This window comes from Triplophysa rosa, linkage group LG11 (genome assembly GCF_024868665.1).
Source record: "Triplophysa rosa linkage group LG11, Trosa_1v2, whole genome shotgun sequence".
Lineage (NCBI taxonomy): Eukaryota > Metazoa > Chordata > Actinopteri > Cypriniformes > Nemacheilidae > Triplophysa > Triplophysa rosa.
In genome coordinates this window covers 14,915,034-14,937,509 of record NC_079900.1, presented here as the reverse complement: position 1 = coordinate 14,937,509, position 22,476 = coordinate 14,915,034, and the positions used below count along the sequence as shown (strand labels likewise).

Below are 22,476 nucleotides of genomic sequence, written 5' to 3'. Positions count from 1 at the left end.
GTAATTGCCCCAATTCTAAAATATTATGTTTATTTAGCTATAATTATTCAAATATGTATCTAAAAATACTTATATTGCATCGTTGGCCTTTATTACATTGTGGGTGTATTTTTTGTATTTTAATGTTGTTTTTCAATAATAAATGTAACAAAATTACCATAGGTCATAAAGTGTTCAATAACTAATAATAAAGACATTCATTTTCATATCTCAATTTATTGACCTGCACATCAAGTTATCAAAAAATTATTACAGAGAATGGAAGCAGGCAATACTATACAGAAAAGAAAATTATCTGTCAAATCCAGAAAGACTCCTAGAAAGGTTCACACAGAGAAGAAAAAGGTGATTCAGCATTTCAGCCTCAGAAATGACTGCCGATTTATTTTTACATCACAGACAACATCAATAGATGGTTCTGATATCATTTTTTTCTGTTTAAACCCTCACTTTGTTGTTCTATTTGGATTGCTGGTGAATTCTGTTTAAACTGACCCCAAACATGTAATTCAATTTAACAGAGAATTTTTCTATAGTATGGCAATGACACTGACATTCACATTTACATTTTGTAATGTTTTTGCATGAAGTATTGATGGAAAGCATGAAAGAAAAAGGCTTCGGAGTCTACAAACGAATCATCCAACACTTCCCCAAAAACATTTTATGCATGAACAACACATTAAATATCTCAGAGAAACAAGCCCTTTTAACACACCAATCCAAGTATATCATCAAATCTAGGGCTTAACAAACACAAAAAATGCCAGAAAATAAGGGGAAAAGAATTGAGTAAAATCACAGCAAATTAGCATATTCCACTTCAATAAATGCTTTATTTTTATAACCTTAATCAAATCGGTGGGATAAAGGAAGACGTGGGGTATGTAATAAACATACACTGGTACAGCAAAAACTGACAGACTGTACATATACAGCATCACTAAAGTAGAGAAAGAGAAGCTGCTTCATTACACACATCCAGAATCCTCCATTACTTACATTAAAATGTTTTCTTCCTCATGTACTTTTATATTCCAAAATTAAGCCTTAAATTAAAAACTGAATAGAAATGAATTAAATTAAATAAAAACAAATCATATAGATTTGCATTCCTTGCACTGTAAATCAGAGAAATCACTCCATAACTTCTACTTTCCAGCAGACACAATGATAAAAGCCAGCAATTGTGGGTCTCATCAGCATTGGGTCACAGATAATAAAACAAAACTGGACTTGGGAGGAGGGGCACAGAAAAACAGTCAGCATACAAGAAATGAAATAGCAAATGAAATTGCAAATTTGACTATTTAGCAGTTCCATCATACCACAAAAAAATCCTGGTCATAAAGAAAATCTTTGCACTTTACTGAATGATGGACAATAGTCTACATCTCATACCAGATGAGAAATCTCAGTGGCGGAAAGGTGATTCAGGTTTTATGCTGCTACCTGTATAGATCAAAACGGCTACAGGTGTGTTTAAAGAGAAGAGGCTGTGTACAGACACGTGGCAGTTACAGCCAGATGGCTAAGTTTGAGGTAGAGTCCTTACAGACAAATCAATGTACTGCCAGGTGAACAGCAGTGGTGAGTTTCAAAGTTTTGTGTTTTTAATCCTCATTTACACGGAGTCTAAAAAGATTAAAACAAAGCCATTGGAACGACAGTCTACTGTATATTTGCTGTTAAAAACAAGAGCGAACTTTTGAAATGTAGGAAAGAGCTATCGAAATGTAGTAATTCAAGAATTATTATATGAGGCAAAAAAGCAAACAGCATGAACTTACACATAAATGTCATTATGGGTAAAACTTTGGGTCTTGACTACTCTGTATGTTTCAAACCACAATGAGTCTAAAATTATATGCCAATGAATATAAGACGATATCATTTTTGGATAAATTGTAATATATAACTTTTTTCTAATTGCATTTCCATTGCCACCAGACAGACCTGGTTACAAAATGTGCAGCTAGCATTAAAAAAATAAATGCAAGAGAAAACTCAGGTGTCTATGCATGACAAAGCAAGAAAAACTGACAGCCATTTACACCCAGTGCTTTAAACAAATCTTAAGATGAGAGAAGTCTGTGATCTTAATACAACACTATTGCTTTATCAGAATCTTCTGCTCAGTGATGTTATTAGCACGTGACTATGGTTCTTGCAGACTTTTTAATATTTGTATATTATTATGCAGCATTGATGGTGGAATGTCTCATTTGGTCCCATGTGAATTATCCAAGACAAATAATGCTGCCTGCATGAAATAGAAGCTCCAGATACCAACGACCTATAAGACTATAAGAAGTTGTTTGGATGTAGGTCTGGTGTTGACTTTGCTGGTTTATAAGTAGTTAGACGAGATTAGTCAATTTGTTTCTATGATTGTTGTCCTATTGCTTAGTCTACAAATTAAAAATAAAGGCTTTCGCATGGGAGTCTCACACTGAAATGAGAGAGGACAAGGAAAGCTCACAGAGAATAATGATGGATTCAAACTAAGAACAAGATTACTTCACAGTGATATCAACTGTAGCCAGTGGAGGAATCCTGGCAACTGGAACATAATATTACATTAAAGCGACAGTTCACCCAAAAATGAAACCTCATCTTGTTACAAACCTGTCCCCAATTACTTAGAAAAGTGTGGAAAAGAGAGTTAACATTCTTCAAATTTTCTCATAGTGTTCCATTAAAAAAAAGAATTTTCATTTTTGGGTGGAAAAGCCCTTTAAGGCCCGATTCACATTTCGAGTCAAACTGCTCAGAAACTCGCCGCTTTCTCTCTTCAAATGACCCGCGGTGCGTGCGCGGCACTCTGAAAAGTTGATCTATTTCCATCTCGATGCGGCGCCGACGCGCCTAGAAAAAATGCATCTACATTTAAAATAATGAATATGCACGCAGAAAAGACGCGAAATGTGAATCGGGCCTAACAGTGCAAAACAAATACTCTGTCTCACTCATTCATAGAATCAAAGATAAAATCTAAAGCATTTCAAAAGACATTCAAACAAACACTGCAAACTTCTACATGGATCAAGGTGCAAGGGTCAGGTATATATACGAGCAAGAACAGACAAGCTGGGTGTGTATCACACACAAAAACACACATGTGGCTCACTGTGGTTTCCCCAGCAGATTGGACAGAAAACTGACTCCCTGGGTTCTGTTCTGGCCACCCTGGGCTCCTCCCACTGGGTCTAACTGGTTCAGCTCTGACTGATCCAACATCTCAAAGTCTTCTCCATCAAAGTCCAGGTCTGTGTCCAGCTCCGAGCTTGACTGCTTCCGGTACCCCCTTGAAGGACCTGCCCTTGGGGCGCTTTCTCTTCGACGACCTTGGGGAGGGCGGGGCGGCAAGGCCCCTGCGATCACTGCCTGGATCATGTTGCTGGCGATGACCCCTGCCAGGTTACTCGTGAGGTCGGAGGTAGTCATAATGGAGCCTAGAGACAGCTCAGGATCAAGATCTTCCTGATCAGAATCCATCTGGGCATCCAGGTCCAGAAGAGCGGAGGTAGAGCCGTGAGGGCCGGAGAGAGCGGCCGAGTTGAGACTGGGCAGCCCGATGCTGGCATCATCATCATCCTCCAGAAGGGTGGCATCTGGGTTGATGGAGGGGAAGTCTGGAAGTCCACAGGCAAATGATTCTTCTGGATCACTGTGCCTGTCCAGATCTATTAAATTAATTAAAAAACACCAAGATATTGTTAGTGATGATTCATAGAGAGAAGTAGAGATGCATTATATATAATAATAATCATTTTAAATATAAAAGCTTTAATAATTTGCTTGTCACTGTTGTCCAGTAAAAGTGTAAAAGACCACATCAGAAACATCAACATAGTTTGTCTCCAAGGTGTCGTACCTTCAGAGCCTTCTGTGAGGGGAGTTTGACCCCTGGAAATGTTAAATGTGCCGTTGTCCATGTATGACACCTCTGCATCCGAGTGTTCGGAGTCAGTCAGGGCCAGTTCCTTAGCAACCACGGCTTCATCAAACTATAGGTGCAAAATATTGAAAGCAGTATAAACATGACATGACAGACCAGTTTAAATAGCAATAAGATATTCTTTAATTGCAGATATAATCTAAAGGAGCCGTTTACATTGAACGCTTACAAAGTTTCTCATATTTGGTGCGTAAATCCTTTTTAATTACATCGAAAATCTCACTGAGATTCACACTCAGATTCATAATCTTTTCAGTTTTATAACACACATGGAGGATCACGATACAGATTAGATATTCTAATTTGCTGTCTTTATTAGGGATGTAACGATTCACCGTGAGCCCTTGAAAATCGATTATAATGTGTGACCATTAAAGTCAGTTGAGATTAATCTCAATACATGTTTTGAACAGCAGGGGCAGCTGTGTTTACTGCAAACTTGGAAAACAAGTCTCACCATGGGACAGAAAGCAGCCAGTTCCTCCTCACTGTCACTGGCTTCATCTGAGGCTCCTCTCTTGATGGGCTTACGGAGAACTACAAACACAGAAAGACTAAATGTCAACATTAAATCTTTCATGTGGTTTGTTAAATTGTGCACATTTAACTTCTGGGCTGGGTTTCCCGAAACCTTCGTATCACTACGTCGTTCTTAAGAATATATCGCTACCACTCTTAAGGTATAACTTAAGAATGAAGTAGCGTTAAGAAGGTTTCGGGAAACCCAGCCCTGTTTAGTTTTCACACTTGTTGTCAATGTTATCAGTTGTCAGTGTTTGCGTTTTAAAACACACAGCAGTAATTGCCCTTAGCATGACCATCATATTCTTGCTGTACTTACACTGGTTATCTATAGGCTTGGACATCATGTATCCTTTGGAGCTGAAATCCAGCCACTGCAGGGCCGGTTCTAGCTTCACACATGCACGCTGCCACAGCCGATAATACAACGCCAATGGGCAAAGCAACACACCCAGCACTGAGAGAGAAAGGCAGAGTCAATATTTTACAGCTGTTCTGGCAATGAATATGATGAGTAAGCCTTGAAGGATTTCTGCTACTCACAAGCCACGTATGAAAGAACCAGTCCAGGGATGTAGCGCCCCACCATGGCCAGTATTGTGAACAGACCACAAACCAAAATGCAAAACTGCAGACATAAATATCACAATTAGTATGGACATGATAACATGATTATATCATTATAACAAACTGAATTTTGACAGTGATTCTGGATAGAATGGTGTGAGAGTACCTTTCCTGGATTATGCCGTTTGAACTGCACAATATCTGTCGCACAGGAAGACCCTGTAACCCACAGTTCAGCCATGTGGTGGCATAACTCAGGCACACTTAAAGTCCCAGGCTGCACCAGACCCCAGCTGCCAGCCGATCAGTAAAGAGCAGAAAATATTATATCAGTTCCGTTCTTAGCAACACCTACTAAAAACAGAAGATTTACAGGTACTTACCTTTCATTTTCACCCTCATCTTGCCTTTTAACTGCAAGAAGCAAAAAAATATTTTAGATGTGTGTAGAGTTCATGCTCTGGATTACTAGACACTAAAATATACAGCATCTTAAAAACAGCAGTTCAGTCATGGTTAAGAGGACATTGGGAATACAGCACAGCTGCAAAGAGAAACACTTCTTACACTATGACAGTGATAAGTTAGAAGACTCATTTGTTTTAGGGATGCACCGAAATGAAAATTCTTGGCCGAAGCCGAATGAAAATGAAACACTTGGCCGAAGACCGAACATGGCTTTTCGTATTTCTTCTATTTATTAGCCAATTATTTCACTATTGGTCAAACGAATGGTCTAAATGTGCTTTTTATATTTAAAAAAAAAAATTGCCCTCTCCCTTCTTGAATAGTATATATTAGGCCTATAACTGACTGCTGAAAGAATGTACTGTACTCTGTACCCCCACAACAAAACACTTTATTAAAAAGTGTTATTCAACATTATAAGCTAAAAATATGAATAAACTAAAACTGTTGGATTATTATAGGCTACACTGCAAAATGATTTAAAGGAAAATATGCAAGCAATTCTGACTGACAACCATTTCAGTTCACGTCTCTCCTCCAAACTCCGCCCACAAAAGCTGACGTTCTCTCAGAATGTGCACTCGTTAGGGTTGCGCGGTGTACCGGTAGCATCGCGATGCTAAAGCTTCAAAATACCCGCGATGCCTCTCTATTTTTGAAACGGTAGTATCGTAGTACCGTAGGTAATGTTGCATATGCGCATTAATATTTATTTGAACACTTACATCTGCCTTTTTGCGGTGTTTATCTCCTAAATGAATGTGTGTTTTGAATGTCTAGGAGGAGTTAATGATTCAAATTGGCGATTTGAACGAGTTGGTTAAATGAGTCACTAACTCAGTGGAAAATTGACGCCACCTACTGGCCGTTTTTGTTCTGCATTTAAAGTAAGCCTAATATTTCCCTTTATAAAGACTGTTGTATCAATGAAATTTGTCCCACATTTGAATTAGTTCCCACGTGAAAAATGATCTAGTGTACTTTAGTATTTACTACAGTAAACTACTAAAACTCATAGACACTAGTGTTATTGAGTCTTACCATAGTAAATATTTAAGTATACTACAGTATTTGCTACAATTTATCCAATTACTACAGTTGATACAAAAAATATTCTAGTGCAAAGTATAATACAGTTTACTATAGTAAATACAAAATGTTTTATCTAAATCTGTGTTTTTTGTATAGATTTGAATTACGAACATGGCACGGCATTGTGATACTACTTGGTATCGAGATATGTTTATGTTACCGTGACAACCCTAGCACTCGTGGCCGGGATGCACAGAACATACTTTGACAAGTTTAGTACAGGAAACTGTGCGCACGCGACCACTGTATGATGTCAAAGGATGTCGCGAGCAGTGTTGGGTGTAACTAGTTACTAAGTAATTAGTTACTGTAATTTAATTACTTTTCCCTTGAAAAAGTAAAGTAAGGGATTACTCTTATTTTTTCTGTAATTTTATTACAGTTACTTTTGATGTAATTAAACTAAATACTTTGTGTAATATATGTGTGTGCAATAGTGGAATTGACATCAAAATTCAAAGTCTAACTTTAAAATCTGTGCTTTAATGTATAATTCTCACATTTGTAATACTTTGGTCAGTTAATAAGAGTACTTTATGTAGTTTAATATTATTTATTTAAATGAATTAAAAGAGCCCTTTCATGTCTATCCTTGAATCACTTAACTCATCAAGGTTGATGTAGGATATAGAAAGTAATTAGTAATAAGTAACTAAATACATTTTGGAGAGAGTAATTTGTACAGTAATCTAATTACACTATTGAATATGTAATTAGTAACTAGTAATTAATTACTTTTTGAGAGTAACTTACCCAACACTGGTCGCGAGCTGCGGGGCTACTGTCAGACCGCCCGCAAAGACGCTTTCATTCAGAATGTACTCTCGGCGCGGCAAGTTTCCAGCGTGCGCGTCGCTCTCTCTCTCTCTGCGCTGGTTGCTGCTTGATCATATCACATGTCAAGCTTTTTTTTGCTATTTTCGGCCGAATATTTTTGGTTGCCGAACAAATTTGAACTGTATTACCATTTGCTAAATTAGCTTTTCACAGCTTTGAAAAAGGTGGGTGTACACCTTCACACTTTTTCTTACAATAGCATTTCTATCGTTATAAGATTAATTTGAGATGTTTTAATTCAGTACAATTAATAGAGAAAAGAGAGAAGACTAGAAGTTTTTAGACACCGCAGCTTTAGCAATGGGAGTATAAAGGTCATATTTGTAAATGATTTAAATGTAATATTCACCTTTGATCTTGGACCAGATTTTATTCCTCCAGGTGTCAACACAAACAGCCAGAGCCAGACCTGTCGCCAAGAGAAAGAGCAACCTCAAAGAGCTCAAAGCAAAAAACCTACAAGAAACATGAAGAAAATGTAGTTATGAGAAGAACACTATATTTTCCAATATTGTTTCATCACTGCAATGCGTCTCATACTTAAACACTAGCTCTGTTTTGGAAACTCAGATGATGACACCTGTCATGCATCTGTCATTCAGAATTAAAGAGGAAACGATCGGTCCACAGGTGTTTCCGATCTAACTCTTTTCCTGTGTAAATCTCAACACTAGCTGCATGTGATGGTGCTGAGTGTAAGGACGTGGCTTTTCACAGTATGGCTAATTACCAGCCTGTGCCACATAACTTGACCAAAAGGTGAGCCACCGTGAGACCAGGCTGAGTTCTAATGATCTCCAGATTAACACTAGAACCACGTGATCTGTCAAAAGCCTTGCAAATTAAGTAAAAATGAATTTCGGAATATTCTAAGATGGAGGTGATAGGCTAGTTTGTATGTCTGAATGTTTATAACGCGATGTGAAATAATATTTTTTTTCTTGACAATCTAACCACACACTAATGTCAAATGAGTAATGTGGTAGATTTTCCTACAGTTTTCACCCTAATGACTCAAAACCAAAATTCTTTGTGGCCAAGTATGGACCACAGCATCGGTCTTCTCCAGATAACAATAATCATTGCATTCAGTCTCCACCTTCCAAGACAAATGAATGTCTTTACAGGGACAGAAACACCATGAGCCGTGTTCCTCCGCTGCTCGCCGAGGCAAATAAAAGAAGATAGTAAGATCAGAGGGAATAAATAAGTGAATGAACATTGCATGCCTGAACATGAAAGAGAGAGACACATTCAATCTATGACAATTCCGTCTTTCCAGGACATCCTGAACTCCTGAAGCATCTCTAATATCTGCACGTGTGTTTTCACACAAATCCTAAAGCATTTCTGATGCATAAAAGTTGTTTCAAGCTTTGTCCATGGATCATGTGACCACGTGTGCACCAAAAGCACATGCCTTCCCAGCTTAGACTGGCCCGAGAAATGTCATGACAAGAGGAATCAACAGTATGTCCGTTCAGGCCCCCGTTCAAGAGTTCCGTTCAGGCCCAACCAACCGGTTGACACAGTAATATTAGCAACATTAATATGAGCTAGGTAAATTAAGATGGGTTTATAAATAAGTATATATAGGTGTGTGCTACATGACAGCACAGGCAACAAACATCAACTGCAAATACTCCTCTACATTACCATAGCAACCATTGGGTGAATCAACTCTAATTCACAAAGTCTTGCATGCAGACAGCATTGTGTTTACAGTAGCACTACGCAGAACTCGTTGTCTAAATTTAGACACCCATCCCGGCCAGAGGCGTCATACCCATTCAAACAGATTTTTGAACAGTCAGTTTTGCATGCAACATCCAAATGACGAGTTAGGCATCTATTAATCAGTTGCGCGATTCTATAGAAATAAACTGTATCAGTTATGTGCTGCATCCTCATCATCTTTTGGACATTTTCGCTGTTTTGATCACGTACAGGAGCTTAACATTTATCAATCCGGCTACAGAAGCAACAGCGCTGGCTAATGATGCTAATCAGCGTCTGCGCGCGATCAGGAGCTCGGCTCACGGAAACACCCGCATTCCCGAAACCATAACAAGACTCGCTCTACACTAGAATGCGCCGTCGTTTAGGCAAAGCATTTGTCACCCACTTTCATTTAGACCCCGTGACCAAACGCTGGTGCAAGATCTGGACCCATGAAATGGGGTTTTGACTTAAAGATGTGCTTCCCAAACCGATCCGTGTATGTCAGTCAGAAACTACTGTGAGAACATGCTGCCTCGTATGCTTTTAAATGGCTCGTTGGTTTAGTTTGCACAGTCACACCTCTTGGCAGTTGGCGTGCAGGTAGCATCGTTTAAAGTGAATAACTTTTATGTTACAGTATCAACACTTCAATTTCATGGTGCAAAGACTGACAATACTCTTAAAGAAAATATAGTTTCCTCTAAATTAACTATCAATAATTTATAAAACCAATACATAGAGTGGTATATTAGTTAAAATAATATATTAAATAATATATAAAGAGTTGACACTTTTCATTATGTAATATATTGCATTATAGATTTTTGTTTCATAATAGAAGGAATTTTATAATCGACAATAGATTTGCTTTAAAGGCAGTTTAACAAAGGGTAACTGATTGCTTCATTTTTTTTTATTTTACTTTTGTGCTCTATGTTCATTTGTATGCAAACAATAACTCTTTTACTACTAGCACAAAATTGCATACAAGATATTTGTTCTCAAAATACACCAGACTTTACCTTAAAATGTTCATAATTACAATCAGATGGTTTGTGCGATGTTTTGAATACGCTTAAGAGATGTTCTCAATATCATTGCTTTAAATGTATGTATTTGTACGTACAGGACATGTTTCTGTGTGTTGTGCACACTGTGCTCCCTCAAAAAAATAGGTGCATGACGCCCCTGATCCCGGCTATCTGTTTATTTCCTTAAATTAAAAGAGCAAATCTGGCACATACAGACACGTATACACAATGAAAAAACATGTAGAAGTTACATCTTAAAGCACTAGGTGTTAATCAAAACAGATAAATCCACGGAGATAAAGCTCACCAGAAAACGAGATTAGCGACCGTGTAAAGTAAGACGCTATGAAGGGGTCTTTCCCACAGTAATACAGACTGTAGATAGGTGAGCAGGCGTTCATGCGGTCCTAACTGCTCCAGCAGCATGGCTTTCACCGCGCTTTCCTGCTCCCGGTTCCTGCCGGAGCACGAGCCGCTCCGGAGGCCGACCCTCGAGCGCAGTTTTCCGGAGACACCGCTCCCCTCGGCCACGTCTTCCGCATCACCCTTATGTGACATACTTACGAGTGTTTAATAGAGGATACAGCAAAAATAACAGCAAAATGAGGATAAAACCGAGATTTAGATGATTCGGACGTATATGTCGCTTGCTTGCTTGCTAGCTTTTAGCCCGAAGCCGTTCAGGACAACACGGTGGCAGCTGGCAGACCTCGTGCGTTCAAGAATCTAACGTTACCGCGGAGCGAAAGGGAAACAAATTCCATTATAGAGTCTAATGTCTATGTTTTGAAGTTTCGACGCAGTTTCTCTTTAATGTTTTCTCCGTGGCACTGTCATGCCCAGTCTTTGTTTTTGTCTGGTAATGACAGGCACAACGAGAGGGTGGAGGACGGGCTTGATCTGACCAATGGCATCAAGATTATCGTTAGGGCTGAATAACAACCAGCATAGCTACCTTTCTACAAATGTCTCTACCAATCACAAAATGCTTTCTTACCTGCAAAGTTTTTTATTGAACAGATTTTTTATCAAAGAGTCATTAGCTCAGTTTCACTTCTCAAACAGTAGTTTGATTAAAAAACAATTGCCGTAGTGATAGTAATAGTAGCCACATTTTTTGTCATATAACGTGTCATATAACATGGTAAACTCAACACAATAAACTATTATTTTGTGAACAACAATTTTGCAAGCAGTAATGTCGTAACAACAGTTAATTGTATAGCAAATGATGTTAATTTGTTTGTATTTGTTGCTAGACATTGGTGAATTTAAGGACTATTCAGGTCACATTTCGATGACAGTAAACTGTCATTTAAACGTGACCTGTATTTTCTTGACACTGCGTGCACAGTTCCTCTGCGTAAATTTCGCGCAGCTTTGATGTTGATACGTTCAATTTATGCTGCGTCTATCATTACGTCATTACTTATACAGCAGTGCGTTATTTTTTTTCACTTTCTACCATTCGTTCTTTCTTTTTGTTATCGTTTGTCTAAACACGTTTTTGTTAAAAAATATTTGTAGAATAACTTTGACTTTGACGGGTGTTTGAAAGCTGAATGTGGGTAGGTCTTTGCGCATGCGCAGTATACGTCTGTTAGGCCGTTGTGTTGTTGGAGCGGGAATACACACACGGCAGAGTGACTGGCTGACAGCAGCACATCTCTCACTCTTACCTTTACTGATTATACAGTCGAAACAAAAGCATGCCTCGAGAAATCATCACGTTGCAGCTCGGACAGTGCGGAAATCAGAGTGAGCTTTTGAAACACGCGCGATATTATTATGATTGTTTGCTGATGCGATGGACTGTACTACATAAACAGTTAGCTGGCTAACGTTAGCTGTCAGCATGAATAGCTTTACATTGACTCCGTAAATAAACTTTTATGATTAAGGGATGGTTTTGATATAATTTTTGGAAGCCTAAAACGCTTTCATTAGTTTTACCTATTGACTTCGTTTTTATATTATATATTTGAGCTGTTTTTATAGTTTACTAGTCAATAATGATAAATAATTCACGTGTCTCAGTATTGGTTGTAATGCAATTATTGTCAATTAATTGTAGTATAACCAGCAGGTTGGACGACTATATGTTTTCTAAAACACTGTGAGCGTTGTTTTGTTTCTGCTTTGGTTACAGTTTAGGTTATTTAAGATGCTGATGCTGTTCATGCAGTGCCAGAGGAGACTGCTTTATCTTTACTTTAGGCATAGCAGGCAATATCTAATACTTTGCTAGAATCGTAAAATGTGTGGATTTTGACCAGAAATATATGATGACAAATCACAATAGATTGCATGCATTTTCCGTTATGTTCCTAAGCATTTCGCATTTATGAATTTAATTTTGTGTCTTCACTGTCTTTGCAGTTGGTTTTGAGTTTTGGAAGCAGTTATGTGCTGAGCATGGCATCAGTCCGGAGGGCATTGTAGAGGAGTTTGCCACTGAGGGAACTGACCGGAAAGATGTCTTCTTCTATCAGGTACACAAGATGATGGAGATGGATAAACACTGCTAAACATCAATCATAAGCATCATATGTCAAGTTTGTCCATATATTTTCTATTCACTTGTACAAACCACAATTTCTTTATAGATTTTATTTCATTTTTTTATTTGTTCTCTGACCGAGCATCATCAAAATAATAAAAACCAACACATTGAAAGTAATCCCAGCATGCACTACTGTACCAGTTTGATACCCACCACCAATATTATTTAAAGAGACAGTTCACAAAAAAAATTGTCATCATTTACTCACCCTCGAGTTGTTCCAAATCTGTATAAATTTCTTTGTTCTGATAAACACAGAGAAAGATATTTGGAAGAATGCTTGTAAGCTTTCCTGTGGCTCAGTGGTTAGAGCATGGCACTAGCAATGCCAAGGTCATGAGTTCGATCCCAGGGCATTGCACATAGTCAAAAAAAGAAAAGTATAATACAGTGCAAGAGTGATTTATTAAGCAATTTTTTCTAGTCTGCTAACAGAATTTTTATTTTTGGGTGAACTGTCCTTTAAGCATGAATGAAGAGTTTATATTAGTTAGCACCAGGGGGAGCCTAATTCCAATATTTACACTGTCATAAACCAGTATCTCGCTGCAGTTTTTTTATGGAGGCCTTTTTCAAAAGCAGATGAAAGTGTGGATTAATTTGAAATTAATGACATAGATCCATTTTTAGAACAAAAAGAGCTGCTTCAATTGCAGAACAATATGAGCAATTTCTGAGAAACTGCAGTAATATGTTCCTAATCCTTATAGTATTTTTACTTTCTGTAATGAGTATGTGAATGTTGCTACTTTATTCACCCTCATGTTGTTCAAAATCTGTTTATGACTCTTTTTGTGTGGAACACAAAGATGTGTTGAAAAATGTCTGTCTACAATGGAAATCAATAGGGGTCTGTGTTGTTTGGCAACCAACATTCTTCAAAATATCTTCTTTTGTGTTCTGCAGAAGTCAAACAGGTTTAAAATTACATGAGAGTAAATGATAAAATAATTTTAATTTGTGAGGAAACTATCCTTTTAATGCATGAAGTGTGTTGCTAACTTTTTCTAAATTGTCATGTGCAATTTATTTTATGTATAAAGTGGCAGTAATCAATTTTGTTATTCGTTGTTGTTGTATCACACAATGGGCATCACACTCTGTGAAACATAGTTTCCTTTTATATAGACTTGAATGTTGCAATTCCAAGGACTCATCAAGCATGTCATTTTTATGGGTATTTATCGCTTACTCTCACCCCCTGCAGGCGGATGATGAGCACTACATCCCTCGGGCTGTACTCTTGGACCTGGAGCCCAGAGTCATTCACACCATCCTGAACTCCCCCTATGCCAACCTGTACAATCCAGAGAACATCTATCTGTCTGAGCACGGTGGTGGAGCTGGTAACAACTGGGCCAGTGGTTTCTCTCAGGTGCACTGATTTATATCAGTTACTGCCGCATGATTTCTTTTAGTTTTAGAAATGTTGTCTTTTTTGGTTAACTTCAGTAGCTTTGAGGTGTGACATTTTTTAAATATAAATATATCATGTTGTCTTTCAGTTAATAGTGTAATTAAAAATAGATTATGTTAAAATTATGCAGATTATAATTTCATATTTTTTTCAGATGGCATCATGTCAAATACTTTTGTTTGTTCAACACTTGTTTCTTTAAAAGTTAGACTTTTTTTCCAGTTTTTATTTGATATTTATCAAATAATCTCAAACATCTCATTTTAGGAAGAGCATTACTGGAAACAGTGGATCTCTGGCCACTGTCTGAGTCACAAATCTCATTTATACAAAACCAGATTTCTGTTTATTTTTTCAGATCATGACATTTTGATTTGATGTGTTGATATGTATTAGTTTTATTTTTTGCATTTTATTTATATAGCTGAAGCACAACAGATCAAATACAACTGCTCTAGGAGGAGATAATGTAAATGAACATATTCTCTAATACATTTTTGACCTGTTATCTAAAACCTGTGCTTGTTTCAGGGTGAAAAAATCCATGAGGACATCTTTGACATCATCGACAGAGAGGCAGATGGCAGTGACAGTTTGGAGGTACGGTATGACTCTTATTAGACAGACAGTAGACTGCATTCACTTACTGCTCTGTTTACATCTGGTTGAACTCGACAGGGAACTGTAAAGTCACATAAAGTGACAGCACACATCAAATTTAGTGCAGGAATAAACCCTGGAAAATAACAAAACTCACATACAGTAAACTTGGAATTTAAAGGCAAATGTATTATGAATTACTATTTTTCACAATTGTGTGTCATTCATTAATGCTGTTTTTTTGTATTCTGGGAAAAAAGGTTTGGGTCTTTTTGGATAACATTTTTAAATGGAACTAAACACTTTCTGATGATCTCCAGATGGTTGAGTGACGTACAGTTTGACGTACTTTAATTTTTTCTTCCCTCTTTTTACTCGTAGCCTCTTCTACAGTGCTGACAGAAACACTTTTAGCATACAGACCATATAAAACCATATTTAAATGTAGCTACGTCCATATTATGGATATTTATACGGTTTTACGAAAGTGCCTTTTTTGCACATAATTTGAAAACAACAGAAAGAGGTCCTTTCCTGCGTAATCCGCGTTGTGTATTTTATTACCCACAATTACTGGTGTGTGTACCATGTGTAACTTGTATGTTAGTTGGAGTTAGGGAGTGGTTTAGAGGATAAGGTCAAATGTGTGTATGTGTGGTATATGGGGCTAAATGTCAAAGGAAGAGTGACATGGGACAGATATTCCTCATAGTGAATTTCCTACATTCACCCTAAAGCGCCTTAGCAGTGCTGTGACACACACACACTTGGAAATGTGTTAAATGTGTTCTCTTTACCTTTTTCAGGGATTTGTGCTGTGTCACTCCATCGCTGGGGGAACAGGATCTGGTCTGGGGTCTTATCTTCTGGAACGGCTGAACGACAGGTGCATATAAGAACAAAGATTATAAACTGTTATAAGAATATGTGAAATGCGCTCTGTTTGAATCATTTTTGCATTCAACACTCCCTCTGCTGAAGGGTAGATCCACACCCTCCGCATTGTTGGTCTAGACTTGCAGCTCTGAAGCGTTTGGGTGGCAGTCTGTATAATTAGAGGGAGATGCAGGCAGCTAGCACCGGCTGTAATTACCTCTCTTTAGGGGTGTGTTTAATACCCTCGCTCGTGCAACCTCAAGGGCACAAGCAGCGTTCCTTTCATATTCCTGTGTTTAAGTATTTCAACGCTATGTTCTGTCTTTTTTAGGTATCCCAAAAAACTGGTTCAGACCTACTCCGTATTTCCCAACCAGGATGAAATGAGCGATGTTGTCGTACAACCTTACAATTCTCTCCTGACGCTAAAGAGACTGACCCAGAATGCAGACTGTGTGGTGAGAATATACACACACACACACGCACCGTCTTCTAACCTTTGCAGCTGGCCTAGAATTTTGGAAGTGGTGTCACACACACACCAGGGCTTTAAATGAATGTGTTTCTATGTGAAACAGAGCCTCTCTCATGCACGCAGCTTGCTAGGCTAACTGCACATTTCCTCAGTTACACAATCCACCTCTCCAGACAGAGCTTCTTTCTTCATCCTGCTTTCATTCCTCAAACGCCAGCGGATGGAGGAAAGGAGGATAGTCTTATGCGATTATCCACTTCTTTCCCTCCATTTCCTCCTCATTAGCAACAGCTCACTCTTGGAGTTCAGCTTAAACTATAAAAAGGTTTGATGAAGACACTGTCATATCTGTACATCTGAAACAGAAATGCACATGTGTGCCAACACTCAGTGTTTTATATTCTGTTTGATTTCAATCAGCAGATATTTATTCTGCAAACAGACACTATTGACTTTCTGAAGCACCTGGAATCACATGTTTGTGTGTTATAAGTCAATTTTGTCATTATTTACTTATGTCATTTGGTCTGATGAGTAGTCAATTGTGTGACTAGAGTGGTGTTTGGTTTTAAGAGTGAATTTGGTCTTTATTAACCCTATGAGTGTTTGTGTTAATCATGTAGTGAATGCTTTTTTTACTAAAGAGGTCTTACCTCTAATATTATTCTCTAGCCAAACTCTTTGTGAGGGGCGTAGAACAGAATAGATTGGGCGTTAGTTTTGCAAGTGTCATTAGTGAGAGCTAAGAACGGTTTTATGCATATTGTGTTTCTCGCAGCTGTCTGCTAGCTTCGTTCCTGTGTCAGGCTTAAATAATAACCTCAGAGCGAGAGTGTCAGCATAAAAAGAATAGAGGCTAATCGAAGCCAAGAGTTTCTTTAATCTGTCTCTTTTATTATGAGACATTCACTTTTACTAAGGAAGTGTTTCCTCTAGTTGTAATAAAGCTTATTGTCTATTACAAAGTACAATTTGTTGCAGCATCTGGGGAAAAAGAATAATAAATAAACATTTATAACAGATAATAATAAATATACATGTATTATTACAATAAACAATAGATAGGACTATAAATATAAATGTGATGTGATGTGTATATAAATGTAGCAAACAGTCTGTCTCTGTTCGTTCAGGTGGTGTTGGATAACACGGCTTTGAACAGGATCGCCACAGACCGGCTGCACATTCAGAACCCCTCGTTCTCTCAGATCAACCAGCTGGTGAGTTTTCAGATGGCATCCTTATATCTGAACCCTTTGCATAGTAAATCACTGAACAACAAAAACACATTTTTACAGTAAAATTAAGTTTGTTTTTAAGATGAGGCTTTAATCCAAATAAAATAGAAAACAGAAAAGCACCTTGGAGATATTATAAATAAGCAATTGCTGTGTTTTGGCCTAGCAAAAATATGGATTAGTTTATATACACAGGAATCTAATACAGAACTTGCTGTGTGTTTCTGGACAGTGTTTCGTGAATGTCACTGTAAGATGATTTCTGTACGTAGGTCTGCCAATATCACAGAACCCCTCACAGGGTAAATTTAATATCCACAGTCGAGATTAATTGACAGGCGTCTTAAATTACATTCGGTGTCTGAACATGTTCTATAGGACTGATCAAATCATGATCTAAAGGCTCGAGTCATAAGACCTCTGTCCTCCGTGACATCTTTAAGAGTCAGGCCCGTGACTTTGCTTAATGCTGTCTGACGTACATATTCTATATAAAAAGCCTCATGTTTATAGTATACTTTTGTTGTTCACATTCCATTTAATTGACTTCAAAAGTGTTATACAATCAGAAATAGACATATGCCCGGTTAACCGAAAATATATATAACGTGATTTATGCACAACTTGTGAGTGAAGTGCGGTAAAATGCTGCTGCTTCGAAAGGCAGAGGGCGCTCTCTTGCAGATACTCCAAATACGCACTGCAGAAGAAGACCATAACACACGTAGTAGTAGGAAATGCCTAAGGACATGTTTTTATCACCGATCCTCAAGCCTCCTCAGGTATTTTCATGATAATAAAGTATATTTATAATGATCATTTTTGACGGGTGTTGCTTTTTCAAATGCACATTATAAGCGACTCAAACTCGCACTGCTTTTAGATCGAGCAGCATTTCTACTGATCCCAGAGATGTGCTTCACGGACAAGCGACGCATCAATAAAATGATCGATACCTTGCATTATCGATTCGCAGCCAGCTCGGTTTCAGCAGGATTTGGTGGTAACCGCGGTTAACCGGGCATATGTCTAATCAGAAATACTCGTTGAATCAGAGGAGAGAATCATTTTGTGCAAGTGGGTCATTCTGTGTCAAATCAACCAAATTTTGAATATTTCCCCGGCTCGAATGTTTTATTTTTTTTCTATTTTTACAGAGGCAAGACCAACATCTGGAGTGATGTTAAAAAAATATGAAATGCCACGGGTGAATAGTTATTAAGTAATCAATTAATTTGTAGAAGGAGGTAAAAATGACAATTTTCACCTGAAATTTGGAGCCATATCAGAGGGGGTAAAAATGACATGAGAAATATGCCAGCATCATTATTTTATTTTTACACAACGATCAGTATATCTGTTAGTAAATCTGTTAATTTTAAGAATCCTTGATGCATTTTATGCCAGTGGTGACGGCTCGAAAATGAAGAAAGGGCATGTTTGTGTTCTTTTTACAAAATATGCATGCCTCTAACTCCAGAACCGTTAGAGATACCTTAATGTCCTTTTAGATTCTTGTTCTTGACCAACTTGTCTTTTGGGAACTAAATTTTTAAAGCCCTATAAGGTGCAGTCCTAGAAATATGAGGATCTAAATGTGGCTTCATGAGAAAACTGTTAAAGTGCACACATTTTCAGTCATCAAAAACCAAATGTGGGTCATTCTGGTATTTCATTTCTTTTAAAGAGGAATGTCTGAAGAACAAATAGTGTTGAATCTAGAAATGTATCTTTTTTTCTTTCTTTTAAAACAACTACATTGAACATATCAATTTTAACAACATCTTAGTACAAAACTACTGAAATTGCTAAGGGACTACTGAAGTTGAGGCACATTAACTTGGTCTCAATTGTTAATTTTAAAGATATTATAGTTCCAAAGGAAAATACTGTCTCAGATAAATTATCAAGAAAGGATTTTTTAGCCATTTTGGAATGACCAAGAGTTTAAATATGCAGTATAATAGCTAAGTCTATTCCCTTTTTAGGGCCATTGACTACCATAGTAGGAAATCAGTTTGCTTTCCTACATACTTAAAAATATCATCTTTTGTGTTCAACAGAACAACGAAATTTAAGCAATTTTCCTTAGTATGGTAGTCAATGGTGGCCATAAACCTTTTTATTCTAATTCTACTTGCATAGTGTAAATTTGGTTGGTTTAAATTTTTCACCACATGTACTTATTTGTACATCATAAGGATGAAATTGTCTGTTCAGTTGTCTGTTTAGTAAGTTAAACCAGTTGGAATCACAACTAAGTGATGAGCTAATAAATAACCCGTGATGCATCTTCTGCCGTGCTTCCTTTCATACGCCACTTATTAAACCTCCTGCTCCAAGGTGAAAAGTTCACCGTCAACTCCAACTCTGTTCGTCTCCATCATGTAAAATGGGTCATATGGTGAACTTGTGACCATTTACATGACGTGTGACGAGAATGCTAATATAAAACCTGTTTCACCAGTCCCGACTATTGTGTTGCTGTTACATACATCACGGGTTTCAAGAGTAAAGTTAGCACACCCAAATCATTGAGAGGACACAATTTCAAGGAAATTGTCATAGACCGACTGATCTCAGTTCATTTTTGTCTTTTCATTTTTTTAACAGGTGTCCACTATCATGTCAGCAAGTACAACAACCCTCCGTTACCCCGGTTATATGAACAATGATCTTATTGGTCTGATCGCGTCATTAATTCCCACTCCCCGCCTCCACTTTCTTATGACTGGATACACACCTCTGACCACCGATCAGTCTGTAAGTTGTTGCACGTTCAGTGTTCAAGTAGATTTGCATTTGTAAAATGCAAACGAACTTGAGGGCTCAACAAACTAGTGAGCTGCCTGTGTGAGCTTCACATGTTAGCATTTTGCTATGCTAATAATTCTTGATTAATTCTTTAAATCATATCGTCCTTCTTGTTAGGTGGCGAGTGTGAGAAAGACTACAGTTCTTGATGTGATGAGGAGGCTCCTGCAACCCAAGAACGTCATGGTGTCTACAGGACGAGACCGCCAGACCAATCACTGCTATATTGCTATTCTCAACATCATTCAGGGAGAGGTGGACCCAACACAGGTGTGTGAGAGAGAGAGAGAGAGAGAGAGAGAGAGGGGAGGATGTGATCTGTGTTTAATGGTCCTGCTGGTTCTCTCATGTGGTGAATACAGTTGAATAGAGTCAGTGTGTACTAGCGAACACATTCTGAGCCATATGTGCATTTCTCCTTTTAGGTTCATAAGAGCCTGCAGAGGATCAGGGAGAGGAAGCTGGCAAATTTTATCCCGTGGGGTCCAGCTAGCATCCAGGTGGCACTGTCTCGCAGATCTCCCTACCTGCCTTCAGCCCACCGGGTCAGTGGTCTCATGATGGCCAATCACACCAGCATCTCCTCGGTAAGCCCCGCCCTTAAACGCAACATTGTTTAGATTTGAGATTTATTGTGATTTGAGTAGACAGTCTAATCTCTCCTCCTCACTGCAGTTGTTTGAGCGTACCTGTCGTCAGTATGATAAGCTGAGGAAGAGGGAAGCCTTCCTCGAGCAGTTCAGGAAGGAGGACATATTCAAAGAGAACTTTGATGAGCTGGATAACTCACGTGAGGTGGTCCAGCAGCTTGTAGACGAGTACAGCGCAGCCACGCGTCCCGACTACATTTCCTGGGGCACGCAAGAGCAGTAACCACCCTGAAGCTCTTCATCCCAAATCCAAAAAAGGCCCTGAATTGATCTTGTCAAATAAGGACTTCCTCCAGTAGCAAATAACAGTATTGAAGTCTATAAACTAGAGAATCATGGTCCTTCATGATTTATTATACTGTTGCTCCAGAGCCTTTTCATTGAATATAGAAGATCTTTAGCCCAGCGTCACTGCTGTTTTAAGAACCTTTTGCAAATGTATATAGATGTGATTTTCATCAGGCCTTTAGATGAGTTCTTCATAACCCGGTGCCTCTTTCACTCTTTCTCTGTTCTTGATTTCTTGTTTCGTTTTTTGACCGGACAGTTTAATGCTCTATTTTTGTAACACACTCTTCTGCACAAAATCTGCATCAATCTATGTCAAGGTGATGCAGGTTCATAGGCTTCCGTGACCACACACTTCGAGCAGATTGAAGACTGGGTGGTCTCAGATGAATGTAACTGTAGGAGGGAGCGTGAAAGATTAAGCTTCTTAGAAAAAGGTTGCTTATGAGTACACAATCTCTTACTCCCTCACTTTCACGCATGCATGCATTTAGACAAAACACACATGCTTTCAGGGGATAGACAATGATTGTGTGGCGTTTGAATCAATTTTGCCCCTTAGAAGTGAAAGCACTTCTCACAGATTATATAAAGAGCTTCAAGTGTTGTTATATACTTTTAATACATCCTTTTCATCAGAGAATCCTCTCTGGGTTTCTTTACTTGTCAATCAAAACAGTGACGTTACCTCAAAGTCTGACAGACTCGATCAAACTGCAATGTAACAATTTATTCTAGTCTTTATTCTCATATACTGAGAATGTCTCCAGCGTTCAACTTTCATGCTTAAATTCTTTCTTGCGCTAATAATGTTGTTATTATTGTTATACTGTGTACATAGTTTGACTTGGATGCATTTACTTGAAGTTCATGAGGTTGAATAAATGTTTTTCTACAAGCAACATTTCTATGATTTCTGGTTTTATTAGTGTTTAGAGTGCAGAGTACTCTTGTAAACCATCTGAGCTCAAGCTATAAAAATCACAGCAGTCAACTCATTTTGCCCATAAGGTACACATGTCAGACTCTGAAACACAAGTCTTGTCCTCTGGCAACAGCTTTCTAGTCCTCCTCATCTCTTCACCAAGCATCTTATAGTATGCATACATTGTCTAAATGTCTTTTATCAGCAAATTTTTGTCCTTTGGTTTTAAATGATCCGCATTGGTTTGATAACGCCAGTATAGCAGCGTATTTGTTTGTCTGTTCCCAGTTTAGAAACAACCGAGAGGTCTATTTTGTTCCACTATTTTACTCTTTGCTTTAATTTATATTACTTCAATCATTTAAAGGGGTGGTTCATGCATTTTGACGCACCTGTTTTCGGAAAAATCATTCAGCTGTATTTGTCTTTT

General features: G+C 38.1%; 2 protein-coding genes across 2 annotated transcripts; one reads left to right on the top strand and one right to left on the bottom strand.

The window, feature by feature from the left end:
- Positions 1–200: 200 nt before the first annotated feature.
- On the bottom strand, positions 201–11,103 carry retreg3 (reticulophagy regulator family member 3). Its single transcript, XM_057346452.1, has 9 exons — positions 10,508–11,103; positions 7,797–7,903; positions 5,434–5,464; positions 5,217–5,343; positions 5,027–5,111; positions 4,803–4,940; positions 4,419–4,498; positions 3,878–4,010; positions 201–3,686 (listed from the first exon to the last, which is right to left on the bottom strand). Exons 1-9 carry the CDS (start codon positions 10,756–10,758, stop codon positions 3,127–3,129), a joined length of 1,512 nt encoding a protein of 503 aa, XP_057202435.1. The 5' UTR covers positions 10,759–11,103; the 3' UTR covers positions 201–3,126.
- A 590-nt stretch (positions 11,104–11,693) lies between these two features.
- tubg1 (tubulin, gamma 1) lies at positions 11,694–22,017 on the top strand. Its single transcript, XM_057347186.1, has 11 exons — positions 11,694–11,958; positions 12,580–12,692; positions 13,971–14,138; positions 14,712–14,780; positions 15,587–15,666; positions 15,988–16,114; positions 17,265–17,351; positions 19,983–20,132; positions 20,301–20,453; positions 20,609–20,770; positions 20,859–22,017. Exons 1-11 carry the CDS (start codon positions 11,910–11,912, stop codon positions 21,054–21,056), a joined length of 1,356 nt encoding a protein of 451 aa, XP_057203169.1. The 5' UTR covers positions 11,694–11,909; the 3' UTR covers positions 21,057–22,017.
- Positions 22,018–22,476: the final 459 nt, after the last annotated feature.

Excerpts from the sequence above, each read along its gene's own strand:
- tubg1 (XM_057347186.1), top strand. The coding sequence starts at position 11,910 with ATGCCTCGAGAAATCATCACGTTGCAGCTCGGACAGTGCGGAAATCAG. Across the intron at positions 16,115-17,264 it reads CCCAGAATGCAGACTGTGTG|GTGGTGTTGGATAACACGGC; the intron begins GTGAGAATATAC and ends CTGTTCGTTCAG. Across the intron at positions 20,771-20,858 it reads ATCACACCAGCATCTCCTCG|TTGTTTGAGCGTACCTGTCG; the intron begins GTAAGCCCCGCC and ends TCCTCACTGCAG.
- retreg3 (XM_057346452.1), bottom strand. The coding sequence starts at position 10,758 with ATGTCACATAAGGGTGATGCGGAAGACGTGGCCGAGGGGAGCGGTGTC. Across the intron at positions 5,465-7,796 it reads AATCTGGTCCAAGATCAAAG|TTAAAAGGCAAGATGAGGGT; the intron begins GTGAATATTACA and ends TGCTTCTTGCAG. Across the intron at positions 5,344-5,433 it reads GATGAGGGTGAAAATGAAAG|CTGGGGTCTGGTGCAGCCTG; the intron begins GTAAGTACCTGT and ends ATCGGCTGGCAG.